Below are 13,768 nucleotides of genomic sequence, written 5' to 3'. Positions count from 1 at the left end.
CCATACGTGTGCCCATGGCTACCCCTTTGGTCTGGAGGAAGTGGGAGGATTCAAAGGAGAAATTAAGGGTGAGGACCAGTTCGGCCAAATGAATGACAGTGTCGTGGAAGGCTACTGTTGGGGACATCTGGAGAGGAAAAAACGGAGGGCTTGGAGGCCCTGGTCATGGCGGTTGGCAGTGTAGAGGGATTGGATATCCATGGTGAGGATGAGGCGTTGGGGGCCGGGGAAACGGAAGTCTTGGAGGAGGTGGAGGGCGTGGGTGGTGTCTCGAACTATGTGGGGAGTTCCTGGACTAGGGGGATAGGACATCTCCAAGCTCACCTACAACAGGAAACACAACGCTCCATTTGTATACAGAAGATTCCACAAATCTATTTTGGCGATGCTGGTTTAAGGGTAAATATTGACCAAGACATCAGGGTATTTTCAGTGGTTCAATCGGTAGCACGCTCACCTGTGTAAGAATGTTGTGGACTCAAGTCCTACATCAAGAATCAAGAAGAAGCATCTAGATTGATACTGCAATGACGTTTTGAGGGAATACTACCTTGTTTGAAGCATCAACTCTTGGACCAGATGTTTAATGGAGGCCCAATTGCCACAAAGAGTGCAAAGAATCACGTAACCTTCTGAAGAAGAGCAGGCGAGTTATCGTTGATGTTCGGGCCATTATTTATCTTTCATTCCTAAAACACATTATCTTGCTTTTGTCACAGAATCTGTGGGACCTCATTGTGTGAAATATGGCTGTTGTGACTGCACTCCAAAGGTACTTTATTGGCTTTTGAGTGTTTTGCAGTATCCTGAGATTGTAGAAAATTCCCAAATTAAGCTGGTCCATTTTGCTTTAAACAGTGCCATGGGATCTTTAATACCCACCCATAAAGGCAGACTCAGGCTAGGATTCTCCTATGATTTGAATAAGTGTGGGATGAGTGGTTTAGTTTGACTAACAGGCCACTCCCGCTGATGAGATAACTCAATGTGTGTTTCTTACCATGTCAAGTGCCTAAATGAGATACATCAGGTCACCTGAAGCTGCTGACCAAAGAGAAGCTGGCAGCCCCTGAATATTAAGAGCTGCCAGTCAAGGCCTACTCTGGAGGAGGATGCTTTTATCATCGACAGCCATGAATGAGGTGCTGGAAGTTGGATAATGTGGTGCCATTATTTAAGAAAGTTACTGAGGAAAAGTCCAGGAACTGTAGATTGGAGAGCCTGATGTCACTGGTGGGTAAATTATTGGAAGGCATTCTGAGAGATTGGACTTACATACACTTGGAAAGGCAAGGACTGATTTGAGATAGGTAAAAACAATGACTGCAGATGCTGGAAACCAGATTCTGGATTAGTGGTGCTGGAAGAGCACAGCAGTTCAGGCAGCATCCAAGGAGCAGTAAAATCGACGTTTCGGGCAAAAGCCTTTCATCAGGAATACAGGCAGAGAGCCTGAAGCGTGGAGAGATAAGTGAGAGGAGGGTTGGGGTGGGGAGAAAGTAGCATAGAGTACAATAGGTGAGTGGGGGAGGGGATGAAGGTGATAGGTCGGGGGGGAGGGGGGAGTAGATAGGCAGGTAGGACAGGTCATGGGGACAGTGCTGAGCTGGAAGCCTGGAACTGGGGTGAGATGGGGGAAGGGGAAATGAGGAAACTGCTGAAGTCCACATTGATGCCCTGGGCTGAAGTGTTCTGAGGCGGAAGATGAGGCATTCTTCCTCCAGGCGTCTGGTGGTGAAGGAGGCCCAGGTCCTCTGCAGAGTGGGAGGGAGAATTGAAATGTTGGGCCACAGGGCGGTGTGGTTGTTTCAACCCCAGAGCATCAATGTGGACCTCAACAGTTTCCTCACTTCCCCCTCCCCCACCCCAGTCCCAAACCTCCAGCTCAGCACCGTCCCCACGACTCACCCCACCTGCCTATCCTCCTCTCCATCCATCCACTCCACCCTCCCCCCTGACCCACCACCTCCATCCCCTTCCCCACTCACCCACCGCACTCCATGCCACCCTCTCCCCACCCTTCAGGCTCTCTGCCTGTACTTCTGACGAAGGGCCCCCACCCAAAACGTCGACCCCACTGCTCCTCGGATGCTGCCCAAACCGCTGTGCTCCTCCAGCACTACCAATCCAGAATCTTTTAGCACCCAACCAACTTGATCAGTAGTGCTTGCAGAGCCACTCTTGGTGTTGGACATTGAAATCCCCCACAAAGAATACATTTTGTGATCTTGCCTCCAAGTGCTATTCAATGTGGAGGAGTACCGATTCATCAGCTGAGGGAGGATGGTACTTGGTAATCAGCAAGACGTTTCCTTGCCAATGTAACCTGAAGCCATGTGACTTCATGGTGTCTAGACACAATGTTGAGGACTCCCAGAGCAACTCCCTCCTGACTGTATATCACTATGCTGCCACCTCTGCTTGGTCAGTTTTGCTGATGGGACAGGGGATATCCAGGTATGTTAATGGTGGTATCTAGAGCATTGTCTGGAAGGTACAATTCCATAAATGTGTCTTTGTCAGGCTGATGCTTGATTAGTTTGTGAGCCAGCTCTCCCAGATGTTAGTAAAGAGGACTTTGCTAGGTCAACAGGGCTGCTTTTGCTTTGGTAATTTCCAGACTCTGGATCTATACCCAATAAGGTAAAAACAATGACTGCAGATGCTGAAAGGCTTTTGCCCAAAACGTCGATTTCACTGCTCGTTGGATGCTGCCTGAACTGCTGTGCTCTTCCAACACCATTAATCCAGTATCTATACCCAATAGTCCATCCAGTTTCATTTCTTTGCTGAGATTTTACTGCTCCTCGCATGCTGCCTGAACTGCTGTGCTTTTCCAGCACCACTCTAATCTAGACTCTGGCTTCCAGCATATGCAGTCATTGTTTTTACCCTCTGTTTCTCCTTCACTTGGGGAGGGAACTGCAGTGAGAGGGGCTTTCAGAGGCCACTACTTTGTCTGCCAGTCATATTTCTGATTGCACCCAAATGGGTCAATTTGAAGCCCTCCCACCCAAATTCAGAATATCCAACTGGACAGTAAGGGGTCACCACTAAGTTGTGCCTCTCCACATGCCCATCTCTCTTGCCACCTTCGGGGAGGGGAAAGTTCAACCCAAGTCTTAGTTTTGAGGTCGGCCACTCAGCACAGAAATGAGGAGACATTTCTTCACCCAGAGATTAGTGAGCCTGCAGAATTCTCGGCCATAGAAAGGCAGGACTGGCCAAAACATTGAATATTTCCTAGAAGGAGTTAGATATAATTCTTAGAGCTAAACAGATCCAGAGGTATAAGGAGAAAGCTGAGTTGGATGATCAGCCATAATAATGTTGAATAGGGTAGAAGGCTCAAAGGGCTGAATAGCCTACTCCTAGGCCTGTTTTATATGTTTTCTATGTTTAACCCCCACTCAAAAAGACAATAGCATTGATTTGCAGTACTTCCTCATGTTAAGCTGAAGTAACAGCGTTTATCAGACTTGTGAATTTACCCTTCATATGTTAAAGTTGATCTTACTTCATGCTTTCTCTCTAGCTGCAAATTCCATTCTGTTCTATTACCATGATGTACTGATGTAAGTTTTATGATTTGTCTGCTTAGCATGCAAATTAATACTTTTCACTGAATCTCAGTACGTGTGACAATAATAAATCAAATCAAATCAAAGCCTATGAAAGCCCCTCTCACTGCAGTTCCCTCCCAAGGTGAAGGGGCAACTCCTTCTGACTCAGAGCATGTGAGTGTTTTGGCACTTTTGGAGCCTACCTAACTTGCCAAATAGAATTAGTATAGAGTAGAATAGAATGAGGTTTATTGTCACCCATACTTAAGTACAGGAGAACATGAAATGTGTATAATGTCGCCACCCAAAGCGCTATTTTAGCTACAAAGTACCTATGTACAAATCTTAAGTACTAAAATAGATTAGGTACAAAAATAAAGAAACAAAGAGAAAAGCTAAAATTTCTACATTACAGTTCTTCATAGCATAATTTTGGAAGATAAAGAAATAAAGATAAATGTCACAGTCCTTTCAGAGCCTACAGTCTCTCCACATTGTGGGTTTTTCACATGGTCTTGCTGTCCCTGCACTGCTGGGCTCAAGATCTCTGACAGGACTGCACTGGGCTCAAGTCCACCAGCCAACCCCTCTCGGTTCCCAGCTCATCAGCCTGCTCTGCTCTGACCCGCCAACCACCCTACTCCAGACCATCAGCCACCCCAGTGCTGCCACTCTCTTCATCAGCCAAGGTAGGTTAATTAAACACTAAAATACATAAAGAAAAGGAAAAAAGAAGAGGAAATAAAGAGAAGCAGACAGAAAGGATGGGCCCCTAGCTGAGCCCAGACACTGCCTACTCCAGCATCACTATCTTGAAGATATATATAACAAATATTCACACATCTAATACCTAAGGTGGAGTCTAGAGACAAAGGCATCTTAGAAAACTACACATCATTAATGAGGACATTTGTGACAAATTATTCATATTATTAATAATCTATGGAAAGACTAATGCAGAGCTGGAATTGTGGCTTTGATGTACTTTGAATTTATTTAATTCCATGTCTCTGTCTCAGGAGAGTGTAGTAGTAGAATACATACCTCCACTAGACCTTTGTGAAATGCACTTTTTTCCAAGTTGTAATTGTTATAGACCAGGCCAGAAACCCTCAAAATATTTTAAGGAGGGAGCCTAGACCCTAGCTTTTTCTTATTTTAAAGGCAGATGTTAAGTAGGTGGTTCCAGGTCTGATGTAACAGGCCAAACCACATGGCCTTAACCAAAACAGAATTTATCATTGGAAATGAAACACAAACAACAGAAAAGAGGAATTTAGAATAACATAATTATTGGAGAACTTAAATGACCCGATACAGCAACTTAACTAACTAACTGTTCCAAACCAGTAACATCCCATAAACACACCCTTTGACAAAAAGGTGAATTCAAACACAGATTCTTACAGTCAGGAGGGAACAATATCCAAAGAGATTTCAGAGAAAGTCGGTTAGGAAGCATTTAATGAGGCTTGCAACCTTTCTGGTACTCACACATCTGTGACTGTTACAGCTAAAAAAAAATGAGAAAACTTGAACTGGAAGAACTGGCCATTCCCTTTTCATATTGTTAAACTGTTTTCAGGAAATAGTGACTCAGTCTGGCACACCAGCCACTTTAGCACCTCTGCCTTTCCAACCTCTCTTCAAAAAAAACTCAGGACAAAATAACCTTTTTTAAAGTTTCAGCATTGTCACAGTAATGAATGAAATTGTTGCATCAGGTTAGACTACCCTAATCCCTAAACCTGGAATTAAGAGTCTAACTATGATTATGAAACTGTTGCCAATTGTTGAAAAAGCTACCCAGTTCACTAATGTCCTCTAGAGAAGGAAATCTACCATCCTCACCTGGTCAGTCCTATATGTGACTCCAGAAATACAGTATGTGATTCTTAACCCTTTGACAATTGGAGATGGACTATAAATATTGGCACAGTCATTGATGCCAACTTCCTGTTAACAAATAAAAACAAATTAAAAGGGTGCTGCACGCAGCAGTCCCCTGCAACCGCAGGTTGCGGTGGTTCACGGACTCCCAGCCCAACTGCTTGTTCTGTGGCGCTGTGGAGTCCATGGACCATGTATATATTGGGTGTGGGCTTTGCACCCCCGTTTTGATTTTCTTAAAAGCCTCCTCCTCTGCTTTTGGTTGCACTTCAGTCCCACGCTTCTGATGTTCGGGCACCCGGTACAGAGGAGGGAGGGCAGGTCCGAAGACCTCCTCGTGGGTCTGCTCCTGGGCCTGGCCAAACTGGCCATCAACAGGTCCAGGCAGCGGGCCGTGGAGGGGGTCGTTAGGGCCGACTGCCTGCCCCTCTTCCGCGGTTACATTAGGGCCCGGGTGTCCTTGGCGAAGGAGCACGCGGTGTCCACCAACACCCTGGAGACGTTCAGGGAGAGGTGGGCGCCGCAGGGAGTGGAGTGCATTATTTCTTCCTCCAACTCTATTTTGATTTAGTCCCTACCCTCCCCTTCACTGTTTTGATCACACAGCATTGCCCTTTGATGTGAAGGGCAGTGCTTGTCACTGGCCACTCGGGTGTTTTCCTATTTTCCTGGTGGTGGAAATTGAATAAAGATTTGTGCACTTTGTGTCTTTAACTGTGTTTCACACCCACCCACACACACACCATGGGTGCTGGGGATAAAAATAAGCACTAGCGCAGTTAGGCAGTAGTGTGGGGGTTAAATTTTAAAAAAATAAACTGGAGTCTTTGATAAAAAGAGAAAAAAAAAAGACTGTGAAACCCACACAGCATTAAAAAAACAAATTAAATTGTAGCGGAGAATCCCAGTTTCCTTTCCTCACTCTCACACTTCATAAGAATAAGCCTGATTGATTTGGACCTACTTCCACAAATGTATTCCAGCAATTGCTGGAAATCCTGAGGCTGCATTGAAGGAAAAGACCCAGCAATTCAACTCCCTGTCCCTTAATTTTCCTGATCTATGTGCCTGATACCCATTTCTCAGGAATGAAGTCCAAGAAAATTCATCCTTTCATTTCGAGCCACTTAGGATTTTGTTGTTCTGCACTTCCAATCAAGACATTATTTAAGTTATATTTCTCTCAATTTTTTCAGGAACAAGAGTTGCAGCACAAACAACCAATGGACGCCAATGATTCAGCAAGAAAGGAAATAACTCAGTAATACCACTGCATTTTCAGTTTTAATGCTGGAAATCACCAAAATGTTGTAATACACTAAATATATTTCAGGACAATATTATAAAATGTCACATGAATTTCTTAGAGTAGTGTCTTCGACCCAGCCATCTTCAGTGACTTCATCAACCAATTGTCCATTCATCAGAAAGTGGGCATGTCTTCTGATGATTGCACAGCGTTCTGCACCATTTGTGACTTCTCAAATAGTGAAACAGTCTTTATTCAGCGAGACCTGGAAAATATCTAAATTAGGGCTGACAAGTGGCAAGTAACATTACAGCTGTAGAAATGCCATGCTGACAAATTGTTTTTTACACATTTCTATCAAAGTCAATCCTTTCTCTATCATTTTATCTTATTCTACAAGAAGCTGTTTTATAGACTGAGGGAGCCATCGAGAGCCAAGATGGGCAGAAGATTGCCAGATGGACTGAGCTTAACATCAAGCCAACAAGCCCTTTCAGATAACCAGGATCATTTCCATGGTGACGGAAACATGGATGGGCCAGCTCACTCTGTCTTCTTGAATGAGCATGTAGGCAAATTTTTTAAAAAATCAGCATCTTCACCAACTGGTTCTTTCTCTTCTCTCTGCAGGCCCAGTGCAAAAGGCTGCAGGCTGAGACACACAGCTTCAATCTCTGAGGAAGAAACCTGTGAACTCTCAGAGGAGCTACCCGCTTGATTTTGATTTGATTTGATTCATGATTGTAACACATACCTCAGTACAGTGAAAAGCTTTGTTTTACAATGCCATACAGGCAGATCATACCATATAAACTGTGTAAGGGTAATAGAGCAGAGCAAGGAATACCTGGTTACAGCTGCAGAGAAGGTGCGCAAAGAGCAAGGTCAATGTTTGATTGAAAATTTGAGATGTCCATTCAGAGTTCTAATAACAGTGGGGGAGAAGCTGTTCTTGAACCTGTTGGTATGTGTGATTAAGCTTTTGTATCTTCTTTCTGATGAAAGAGATTGGAAAAGGTGGTAACTGAGGTGGGAGGATCTTTGATGATGTTGGCTGATTTCCCAAGGCAGCGGGAAGTATAGATGGACACAGTGGAAGGAAAGTTGACTTATCTGATGGAATAGGCTGCGTTCATAACTCTGTAGTTTTTCTATGGTCTGGTTAGAGCAGTTGCCAAACCAACCCATAAGAAATCCACCTCAGTGGGTATTCTGTCTAAATGGGAGCTTAAACTGGTGAGCGCATCACTAAATGTCCGCAGCTGGTTGAAGGAGAAACCCTCAAGGTCTCTGACACTGAGGACTGCAGCAGTCAAGATGCCTGCAGAAGATGTAGCTATGTCCTCAGGAACCAATCACATGGTCAGCATACAAAAAGAGGGAAAAGAATGTCAGGGAGGTATGCAAGAGGCCCTCAATAGACTAGCGTGAAAACTGGAGGAGTCGCTCTGTATTCTTACAACTGTGAAGGCTTCACTGTGTGAGTCATGGAAGGGATGGAGGCCACCGTATGTGTACAAGTAGAGCAGAATGCTCAAGGGCTGCCCGTTGTTATCTTGGATCTGCACTCTAGTGCTGAGCACATCGCTCATTATTAAGGGAAGACGAGAGGAAAAAGGCATGTTGACCTCAGTCCAGGTGTCCTTCTTTTTCAAAGATACACTGTTATGTTAGCAGGCTCCTACCGGGGGGAAGACAACAGACAGGAACATTGGCAGCTTCAGCTAAGGAGACTCCTGTGCCCTACTGTTCCACCTCCCCTCTGCCAGTCACCCCACTGCCTCCAGAAACTGAGGCCAAGGATGTTGAGCCTGCACCTATGCAGGAAACGTGCACCATTCCTGGGGGCGCCCTAGGCCCAGACCTGCTAGAAGACCCCCATCAATATCTTCCAAGTCAGCAGGGAGTACAGGTCAGCTCAGCCTTGGAGCTCAGACCAACACCAGGACATAGTGGAAGAAGAACAAAGAGAAGGTACCACACAAACATAAGTGGTGGGCTTTCATAAAGGCAGTATCAGTAATTACCCAGATACAGTTCTTGAGAGAACAGCTCCTTGCCACCAAAATTGCAGGAGACTAGACCCATGTTCCACTGTTGCATTATCTTCTGACCTGACAGTGCCCCTTCGCATCCTGACCTCATGTAAGCAGGTTTAAGAATGTGTCAATGTGGTCTTGGCATGAAACAACAGCCGTAAGGACCCCTCACCACATATTCCCACCCAAAGCCCCCTCCCCGACCTTACCCTGAAGCCATCTCTGAACACCCTTTGTCTGATGTGTGAAGATGTGGCATAAACTTGCACTCTCAATGCCACTGAACAGTATTCACTGAAGACCTGAATAGAAACACACGCTATTTTTTATTGTACACTTTTATTTATTGTAAGTCAGAGAAGTGAATTTTTCATAACATTATGTCCAAGTTACACTGATATATTTTCATGTTTTACATTATTGTGTTATCTGTTCCTTTAATAAAAAAAACACAAGGTGAGTCTTATCAGCTATCAACATGTGACAGAGGTGGAGTAGTGCAAGCTGTAGATAGACTCCTAAGCTCTGCTTATATCTATGGTGTTGAAGAAAAACAAAAACCACACTTAGTAACCACTCTTCATAAACAGATCAAATTATTTCATGGAGTTATTGCAATGGAAACAGTCTACAGAGCAACGCCTTCTTGAGGTATTTGGATGGATTATTTATAACGACCATCCTTAGAATAATTGATACTGGGAAATACATTAATTTAAAAAAACTTCCTGTTACAAAATATCACTAATGGCATACTCATACTACTAAATTGTTGACAGAAATCTGTTCAAAAGTTCTTCCAAATATTGAAATGTATTAGCAATTTATTTTTGTTTGATGCAACTTGCTTTATTATGGTTAACAATGATTAGATCTCGCTTTCATTAACTGAATGAAATGAGCAGAAGGCCCAAGGATCCTTCTATTAGCAGTTGAGCAGATTTTAAGATCAGGCACTGGGTGACAGTAATGTTTGATAATACACGCTTTTTTGTAACAAACTTTTCTGGCAATTACTGCTTCTGTTCTGATAATTTTTGGTTGTCACAGAAACTTCACATTAATCAGACTTTGAGAGTTGTTACAGGACAATTATGTTCAAAGAACTAATATTAGATCAAGCTTCATACATCTATTAGGAGTATAATAGCTTAAGCTTGTATATTATCAAGTTTAAACTGTCAATGTGGTGAAATAATTCCACAGAGACAGTATTCAGTTACCAACCCACCCTTCATTTACATGTGGAGAGTCCTTGGCACTGATCCAGCTCCCAGAGTGAACAGGATCTCTGACACTCCTGCTCTTATGTGTTCGCGGGGCTCCCTGATTGGACCAGATTAACAGCCCCAGTCAAGGATCTCATGCTATATGAGGTCCACCTGGCTGACCTCAATATAATCACTACACAAGATTCCACTTTAAAACTAAATTGAATGCATATTCCACACAATTATTGAAATTTTACATGTCAAGCGTACTTTGAAAGTGTTAGCTGAGGCACATTGGTTGCATCTCTGCCTCTGAGTATGAAGGTTCTGTAAATAAATCACAGAATGGTGTTGAAACTGTCTGATTGGAAACGTCGAAGGTCTGTCCACCCTCAGATGCCGTTTGTACTTTTTGAAGGAGAGCAGTGTGTTCTCCCTGTCTCCTAAGTACCATTTATGGCAGACTGCTACAGGATTGAAACAAATGGATGGAAATTATACGAGTGATGAAGCCACAATATGTAATCTCCATCAGTTCTTTATGTTCCAAATCACACATAATAGAACAATATAAGGACATATGAAAATTATTACACAAAATGATATAAAATGTTTAATGCAATTATACATTTCCAGTTAAAAACAATTATTTTTGTACCTCAAAAATTGTCACATTTGCTGTGACATTCTCTTCACAAATAATTTTCATGATTAAAACAGTGGAAAAAGAAGCAAAACTAGTGGAAGTATTTATTTTATACTTGCTATCATTCATGTAGTAATAGGAGTGTTAACAGGCACTTTGGTTCCTAGAATCCTTAAATTGTAGAAGCAAGCCATTCAGCTGACATTAACCCTATGAAGAGCATCCTGCTCAGACCCATCCCCCCAATTCCCATGGCTAATCTACCGAGACTGCACATCCCTGGTCATTATGGGCAATTTAGCATGGCCAATCCACCTTTGGACTATGGGACAAAACCACACAGACACAGAGAGAATATGCAAACTCCACCCAAATAGCCATCCAAGGGTGGAATCAAACCTTACTCCCTGGCACTGTAAGGCAGCAGTGCTAACCACTGAGCACCCTGTCAGTGCTTTCATAGTTGCAGTATGACTCATGTACTTTGTGTTGTTTTTTTTTTGCATGGGATTATGGGGTGGTTTAACCCTGGAGCCTGGGGCTGCATTGTAAATGTTCCAGATATTTCATTACTCCCACTCAACAGTGCCATCACAACAGATTATGTTGGTAGCAATACGTTGTGATGAAATCTAAATCGGTAGCAATGCCCTAATTAAACACACATTTTTTCACAAATCAACAGATTATTTTTAAAGCTTCAGTGGTTTACTGGATTTTAGCCTACCATAGCTAAAGTCATTTGATGACTATGGTTTCTGTTTTCTTTCCTTGATGATTTCGATAGAAGTGTTATTTTAAATACAGAAAAAAAAAACAAGAGCACATATTCTAATTTTCTGGGCAGAGTTCCAAGGGATTAAACACTTCTCTGTCTCTTTGTATGTTCCCCAACCGGATTTATTTTCATAAGTCTGAGTTCATTATATGCGCACAATATTCTTCTGGCAGGATTCATGTCAATGAAAGAAGCCAGTCAATGTGGAAGCAGATTCCTGTGGCGCTGTAGCAAGGAAACTAATGCATCAATAGAAAAAGGTAATGAGTTATTTAAAAGAGGCAAGTGCACCTTGATCCCTTTACCAATGTTTCTTGAAGGCTCCAGTCATTTTCCATGTTGCAGCCCAATGAATGGTCGCCAGAAGAAAAGTGGGGCTTTGACTTTGAATACTTGTGACCATTTTAATGGTAGTCCTGACTGGTATGGGGAAGGTGCTCTTAGTCTGAAACCCTAGGTGTCTTATCATACAATTATTACTATACTCTTTACTCAATCCCTTTGGATTTCAGTTGGAATCACAAAGGTCAATGATCCTACTCAATTCTAATCAGCAAGATGCAGTGCATGGAATTTTCTAGCTCCATCTGGAGCCTTTAAAAATGGTGAGGAGAGGGTTAGGGTGGTGTAAAGGAAATTGGTTAAGTAGAAGCAAAATTTCAGTTTCCCAAGCTGCAAGCATCTAACTCCTAACATTTCTAGTCATTCATTGAACTTTCCCAGGAAATGCAGCTGAGCAATGTTGATGGTGGATGCTTTGTGTGGTGAGGGTGTGATTAAAGCACTACCATCTGCACAGGACCATTCACAGATCAATGCAGATGAGAGTTCATGACTTGGGACGAAATCTTTATGCAGGCTGAACCACCCAGTGTATAAATGCTATATTGCAGGGGGTAATATAGGGAAGTAGATTCTCGTTGTGTTATTTAACACATGATTGCAAAACAACAGTAAGAAGATGAGCACAAATATTTTACATGTATCAGTATCAGGAAAGGGGGAAAACAGTCATGGGTTATAGAGGATGCACCTATATGTCCAGTTACCACCCCATTGTTTGGTAAACATGGGCCTCTTGGGAACTAATTTACTGAAATTACAGTGGGGAGAAAGCCTTCTTCTGTGAAGTGCGACAAAACTTTTATGCATTAAATAGGACAAGTTTAACAGGAAAGATTTATAAAGATGTGCAAAACTAATGGACCCTGGATCAGATAAAAGGAATGAGATAAAATTCAGATTGCCACTCCACTCACTTCTTTTATCCATTCAGAGTGATCTCTGCTTTGCAAGCCAGGAATTCCAATCTCAACTTTCTCCAATAAATGTGAACTGTTGCTGAAATCAAAATCATTCCCTGTAGAGCAGTGTAGTCAGGGGAATGTCAAAGTACACCCTTTCTCAGCAGTCAGTGTGCCAGCTTCCAAGGTTCAAATGTCCAAAAACACAGGCAGATACTTTAACAAATGCTATGAAAGGTAAGTATTGCAAGATATGTGTGGGGCAATTAACTTTGCTATTTTTGCTCCCCTGTCTGTATTCAACTTCTTCTTTCTGATTTTTATTTGGGGAATGTTCAACGCTGTTTTATGTTGATTGTTAGATTATAATTCTTCCATGTGAATGATAAGGATTTTTTTTCACTTTCACCATGTGTGTTTGCAGATTAACCACCCATTGGATATACCAAGCAATCTACAAAGGAACAATGAATTGGAAAGCTATGATAGGCAGCCAATCTACAGGTACTTTGTAGAGATAAGAGGGAAGAGATAAGGGACTGATATCTCTCTGATCAACAGGAAGCTATCTGTTGAAAATTATTTCCCAAAGTACAGATATATTTTGTGGTTTTCCCTGTGAAGGGTGTACAAAGACAAGTGCTAAAAATCTATTTAACTCTACTGAAATGATCTAGTGGGATTGAATGCTCTCACTTATGCCAGCTGGCATTCACGTGTTAACATGTTGTGAAAGTTACATTCAATTAACTATTCCCTTCTCACCCTATGTTACAGGTAATGACTTTCATTAAGTCCAAGTGCTGCAAACCAGTCGAAAGGAAAGGGGACTGCAAAGGTCTAAATCTCTCCCAGCCGGAAAACTGGAATACAATCACAGTTGGAAAGCATCAAAACCACAGAATCTCAACCAATTTGAAAAAATTAAGGATCGTGAAATCAACGGTTCACCAACCAATATCAATGTAACTGATAACCTATACTGTAATGGGCACAAGGTTCAATTATCTATTCTTTGCAAAGAATTCAGAGACAGATCCATTTATCTGTTTATAACTTTTATCACTGCATTAGTAATTCATATTGCTTTTAGTCATTAGTAAACTTACTCTTTGTTAAATCAAAAAAGCCTGGTAAATTTGGTTGCT

General features: G+C 42.4%; 1 protein-coding gene across 1 annotated transcript in view; it reads left to right on the top strand.

The window, feature by feature from the left end:
- c8h7orf78 (chromosome 8 C7orf78 homolog) overlaps nucleotides 1-13,531 on the top strand; it is a 46,838-nt gene extending 33,307 nt beyond the window's left edge. The window contains exons 6-8 of the mRNA XM_072575395.1: nucleotides 6,650-6,714; nucleotides 13,045-13,124; nucleotides 13,398-13,531. Of these exons, the coding sequence (XP_072431496.1) occupies nucleotides 6,650-6,714; nucleotides 13,045-13,124; nucleotides 13,398-13,414 (162 nt within the window). The 3' untranslated portion in view covers nucleotides 13,415-13,531. The remainder of the gene's footprint in view (nucleotides 1-6,649; nucleotides 6,715-13,044; nucleotides 13,125-13,397) is intronic.
- The last annotated feature ends 237 nt before the right edge of the window (nucleotides 13,532-13,768 follow it).

This window comes from Chiloscyllium punctatum, chromosome 8, assembly GCF_047496795.1.
Source record: "Chiloscyllium punctatum isolate Juve2018m chromosome 8, sChiPun1.3, whole genome shotgun sequence".
NCBI classification, from domain to species: Eukaryota; Metazoa; Chordata; class Chondrichthyes; order Orectolobiformes; family Hemiscylliidae; genus Chiloscyllium; species Chiloscyllium punctatum.
The sequence above is the reverse complement of the archived record's forward strand: the minus strand, read 5'-3'. Positions and strand labels throughout refer to the sequence as shown.